General features: G+C 35.8%; 1 protein-coding gene across 1 annotated transcript; it reads right to left on the bottom strand.

Annotated features, from left to right (window-relative positions):
* Positions 1-4316: 4316 nt before the first annotated feature.
* LOC145981721 (uncharacterized) lies at positions 4317-5456 on the bottom strand. Its single transcript, XM_083115130.1, has one exon. The coding sequence runs from the start codon at positions 5454-5456 to the stop codon at positions 4317-4319; it is 1140 nt and encodes a 379-aa protein (XP_082971256.1).
* Between the last annotated feature and the right edge of the window lie 664 nt (positions 5457-6120).

Genomic DNA, 6120 nt, shown 5'->3' with positions numbered 1-6120 from the left:
AACGAAATACAGAAGCATCCCTTAAATACTTTTTAATTCAAGCGCTAGCATCATCAATAATCATGACAGCGGTACTAATTATAGTTAATTCAATAAATTTCAATTTACAAATTCAACTTCTAACATTAGCATTATTAATAAAAATAGGAGCCGCTCCCTTTCACATCTGAATACCAGAAGTTATAGAAGGAATAACATGAATTAATTGCTTAATAATAATAACCATTCAAAAGGTTGCTCCAGAAACTTTACTTAGATATGTATAAGACAATTTAAACATAATTTTAATAGTCATTTGTTTCATTTTGAGCACGTACGTTCAAAAATTCACACTATAAACTCATCATAACTCAACATAGCACAACATTGTAACTATTGTGCTTGTCACAAAGTGCAGTCTTAATCATATATTCTTTCCCACCCGATTCCAGAACATTTGTGCATCCCGAAGAAAGTATTCGAGACAGCAGAACAAATGATAACATTCCGGAAATGTCCCGGATATTCCTGCAAGCATAGCAGGTCAAGATATGATCACGCTATCAAAATCCAATCTATCAACTAGGCCATCCAACATTTTCACACACTGTTCCAATGAATGAGGGATAGCAATTATAACATTTTTGGATTAAGTTGTAGCAATTTTGCTGTGCTCAGAGAAACGCGGGTTCAATTCTACTACAAAATAGTTAAAAAAATGGACGTTAATGGTTTGCTTTGTAATATTCTTTTGTGCTCTCAGCTGGTGCACAGAGGCGCAACCACGAATTTTTGTCTGGGGGGAAGCAAGTACCAGAATAAACGTACCAATAATAATAATAATAATTTCAATAATAATGCTAATGATAATAATGTTATTATATTATTATTATTATTAACATTATTGATTTCCTTTATTTTACTTCGCTTTTTGTGCCACTTTTGGCTAATTTGCGAAGATGGGGATGATGAAATTGATGAATGGACACTCACAAACATCCATCCCCAAGCCGGGATTCGAACCCGGGACCAACATTATTATTATTATTATTACTATTAGTAGTAGTAGTATTATTATTAGTAGTGGTAGTGGTAGTATCAAAGATGTTATTATCCTTGTAAATTATGCCAAAAGAGGGTAGCTGTTGGTGTTGAAGCATTTGTGTTCGAACAAAATATTTGATTTATTTTCTCAACACGTTCAATTTGACATAAAACAAGCACACAAACTATTTTTGAAATAAAGAAAATGCTTGATAAATGCATTCTAAATATAATTCTTTTTTACATTAACATGTATAGCTTTCATGCACGATATATGTTTCACATATATGCAACATGGAGCGACGTGGACACTAAATTGTGTACGTATTCAAAGGTTCTTTAACACATACAACATATATTATTTAAATACATTACACTTCATCCATCTCACAATAAACCAACAACAAAAAATTCATAAATTGTCTCTCAAATGTGCACGTTCCCTTTCCTCAAAACAATTGTTCATGCATTTAAAACAAAATCAATTAAAACAAGTATTATTTCTCTGTCTGGTAATTTACAATGCATTACAGAGAACAATGATAAATTGCGAGCGAAGCGAGGAAGAACATTTTTGGATCCAATTTTTTTGCAGGCTGAAATCTATATTGATTTAAAAGTACGCAAATAATTTCACGTGAGGCTAATGAACTCTCTCGTGCTTCCCCGATGGTGTAATGCTAACATCGTCACCTTGTGATCAAGGGGTCACGGGTTCGATACCCGGTGGAGGCACAGTGGTTCGGATCCCACTTTAAACTGTAGGTCCAGTCCCGATTAGCCTTTCTGCGCGTAAAGTGAACTTAAAACCACAAATCAATCAATCAATTTTAAAACTTATTTTAATTTAGGTCGTTCGGCTCCCAGGGCCTACTCCCGCTGCCCACACCTACGGTTCTGAACTGAAAAGCATTGCGAGCAAGAAAAGTTTACGATTTTCTTTTTATTTGCATAAAATTTGAAGTTTTGGGCGAAAATTGCCCCCTGCACGTAATCTTGGCCATCATGTTTGCCCCCTTTTCCCCCCTAGAACTCATTCCCGTCCAAGGTTTGTGGGCGGCAATGCCCCCCACCTGTGTTTGCGCCACTGTTGGTGCATTGCTACTCCTATTTGACGGTTTGGTGTTCTAGGTCCCTCCATTTCTTCATCATAGTCTCTTTGTACTTTCTTTGCTTTGGAATAAATTTAAATAAAGTTCTCAGAACTCTCTCTTAGTATTTTTAATATCTCTATTAGAATACTTACATTTTCACAGTACTGAACAGTCCACTTTTCAGGTGCCCAACATAATCTTGCACTGCGTGAAAACAATTTGGTTAGAACAAGGAGATATTTCAAACTTCCCCACAGGTTACACAGTGAAGAAACTTAAGAGCTTGCTGAAATATTTCTCTTCTGCTAGAAAATTGTAATATCTGGAAAGTTTCCATAATTAGTAAATACATTTCCACAAGTCACGCTACTTAGTCTTGATACTTTTCTGTTCATCTTGTGTCAAACAACTTGAGAATGTTACGGTGTTTCCCTGGTTTTCTTCCACTGCGTTCTTAAGAACCAAATTTCTTTAAGAACACTCCTGGCAAATTAATAATAACTGTTTGACAGTCCCAATGCAGTTACTCATCGCAATAATTCCGAAACTATGAGGAAATTGTTGTTGAATTAGTGTTTTAAGTCCACTTTAGGCACAGTAAGGCTAATTGGGACTGGACATACAGTTTATAGTGGGATCCGAACCACTTGTGCCACCACCGGATATCGAACCCGGGAACCCTTGATTACAAGGCGGCGACGATACCACTGCGCCATCTCTGAAAGCCCTCTATGAGGAAATTGTAGACATATGCAGACCCATCTGGTGTGTGGAACTATGTAATATCCTTCCCATCCGTATCCCGTCCTATACGTCTCTAATTTAGGAGAATTAAATAAATCCGTATAATTTTTTATGAACAAGCGAATAGAACAGGTAATCTGGTAATTTTACTAAACCAAAAGTGGGGGGGTTGGACCCGTTGACCCTCCCCCCTTAAATATGCTAATATCGACATATCTTTGAATAGTAATTCATATGCCTTATTTGTAATAGTGGGGTTTAAAATCACACTGAAAGAAATTAAATACGACATACATATAATGTAATAGTAACGTCATCAGAAAGATCAAAACCTGATAATCATAAAAGTTGCATTTTGCAAATTCAAATAATATGTGATATGATTCCTTCAGATATATAAAAGTTGAAAACTTATCGTAAGAGTATGAATCCTTTTCGAATACCACAAAATAGCATCAAATGCCATAATCGAAACCAAACACCTAGAATATCAGATGTCATCAGGTAGTTCAAGATGGTCGACACTATTGTATTTAGTTCTTGTTCCTAACCTTTCCAGTGTGTTCTTTGCGGGTCAATACAATAAATAAACAGTTGCTAACGATAATAACAGATGACTCAAAGACGAGAGAAAAGGAAATTACTTACTTGCTTCATTAGATCTGCTAGTTTACAGACAATCATACGATATAGACCAAAGCAACAATAATTAAATCAATAAGTATGCAGACACTTCAAACATTAGCAAATGCACATGAGTCATTACAAACAAGGTTGTTTTATTTTTATGCAGAGTGTCCCTTATGTATATGGAGTTAAAGAGAAAACAATGAGAATTTGAACTTATCAAACCGAAAATTAGTTTCATGGCTTATAAATCTAATATTGTTTCACACCTATATATAGTATTATACCATAAGAAAACTAAATTAATTCTAATTGTTTCACTGATTGTTTCTATATCTTAAGCTCTGAAGTATCCTAATTAATTTAAAAAATAAACCTTAATTTGTTGAATATATTCATGATATATTTCTTTAGTCTCTTGCATTGTTCCATAATCCTACAACTTAAAAATTTACATGGTGTCACACACATCACAGGCAAAAAATGTTTATTGAAACAATAAGTAGGAATAGTTTTAGAAACTGAAAACATCTAACTGCCGAGTAAAGCTTGCTTTCTCAAAGTAACATAAAATTGTTTTAGTAAACCCATATATTTCACAGAGTTCTGTATAAGTACCAAAGTATAGTCTCATAAGTGTCACACCAGTCAAAAAATTGAGATGGTGGAGGAATATTCTGAAATTAAATAACTTTTATCAAGGAAAAGAAAATTACTTCAATTTATAAGAGTTACATCTTTCAAGGTGAAAAGAAAGAAATTGAAAAATGAATATAAATTTGTCTGAATGTCACACCTGTCACAATGGAATTGGTCACATAGAACTTGTTACTTAATACAACAACGGTGCAATATAATTTCTAGAAAGAAGTTAATGCAACTACACATCAATCCAAATGCAAGCAGAAGATATGCGCCCACTAAATCATGAACGCTGAGTACAACAAGTTTCTTGTCTTTCCTGAAGCTGACAAGTCTCTCTGCTCTGTCCCTTAATCCTAATACTGTATCTATCTTCCATTTGCTGAACAACCCTGCTTCGTTGCAACTTGAAATCAACTTGTCGAAGGAATTGACGAAAGGAAAGTTACGCCTCATGAGGAAAACTGTAGGAAAGTGAACGATTTTCTCTGGGAGGATGTATATGAAGGGCTTGCCATAGGAGTCATACAGGAACATCTCGTAAAGAGAATACTCTACTGCTGCTGCTTCGGAAACAAAAGCAAATCCCTTATCAAGTAATAATCTGGCAAGCAATTCTTGAGAATCTTTTACTGATATCCAATTCCAGACAATCGTTTTCATGACTTCACTATTCCAGCTTGAGAAGAAGTTCCGTATGTAATAAAAAACTCCATAAGGAATTCCTGAATTGACTAAACCTTCCATTGTGGAAACGAATGGAAACCTTTTCGACTGGGTAAGAAATCCAAAGAGACATGCCTGATAACCAACGCTAAGAACAAGAGCGCAAAAGGTCCAAAACATAAACGTTGTGTTCATGATCAGTGTTCCAGGAATATCTCTAACCGACACACCGAGAACAACAGAGAAGTTGAAGAGAAAGGGGGAGTTCAGTGCAAAGTTGCTTCTCCCTGTGTAGGTAGCACGAGTGATCTTCATTAGGAAACTGAAGCACAGGTATGACAATGCAAACAGAATCCAAGGTAGAATTTGGAATGGGAACAAGACACTCATCCATTTTGGATAGAATCGTGGATAAGGCATCACCCAGACGATTTCATAACTTCTTCTGGTGAGAATTGGGTCAAAGTCAAAGTAATAGTGACCGATTGGAATTGTGGCTTCAAAGTGGCCTTCATACCCATCAGAAAATAACAGTGATATACGACCAGTATATGTGCCATTTGGCAGCCTAGAAAAGGCCCTTTTGTCGATTGACGAAGTGAAAGGGAAGTTGGTTTGTAAACTGAAGTTCATGTGTTGTGCAAATGCGTTGAGGAGCATCACGTTCTCTCCCCCAACTTTGACTTACCATCATCAAAGTTACTATATACAACGACATATGGTTTTATACGACGAAGGACAATGTATATTGGGTAGCCATGTAAATTTCTCAGTTTATCGGGATAAAAGTCTGAACCAACTAGGAATTCTCCCAAACGAGATTCACCAACTTTAACTATTGTCTTTCCAGATCTAGAATCAGTTCCATCGAATGGAAAATAAGTGTACACGTGTACTCTATCTCTCTGAAGACCATTGGTTGGTTCCGTAACTTCCAATGAGGACGAAGCAACAGTAATTATATTATAAACACTCTCTCTGTGCATTACTTCGAAAAACGTTTGTATGTCATTTGAAGTGTAGTTCCTTGTTATGATGGCCCCGAAAATCTTAGCTCGGGAATTCCAAACAAAATATGACTTTACCCATTGAATGAAACTGTTAACATTACTCCAATCTTCAAGTACAAACAGATAATCTATGCTGTCTTTAAGATACACATAACCAGGGACAGAAGTGCCCACATTATTTCCACCCCCAACAGAAATATTTTGTTCCTTTTCAGCTCTCAATATCATATGCGGCCATTGTTGATCCTTAAATAAAAGTCCTGTGGAATATGCAGTTCCTTCTTCAGTCACGACAACTGAAGTTGAAGTAAGAG

Source organism: Lepisma saccharinum, chromosome 30, assembly GCF_977018435.1.
Source record: "Lepisma saccharinum chromosome 30, izLepSacc3.1, whole genome shotgun sequence".
NCBI lineage: Eukaryota > Metazoa > Arthropoda > Insecta > Zygentoma > Lepismatidae > Lepisma > Lepisma saccharinum.
Note: the sequence above shows the minus strand (reverse complement) of the source record. Positions and strands in the feature narration are given on the sequence as shown.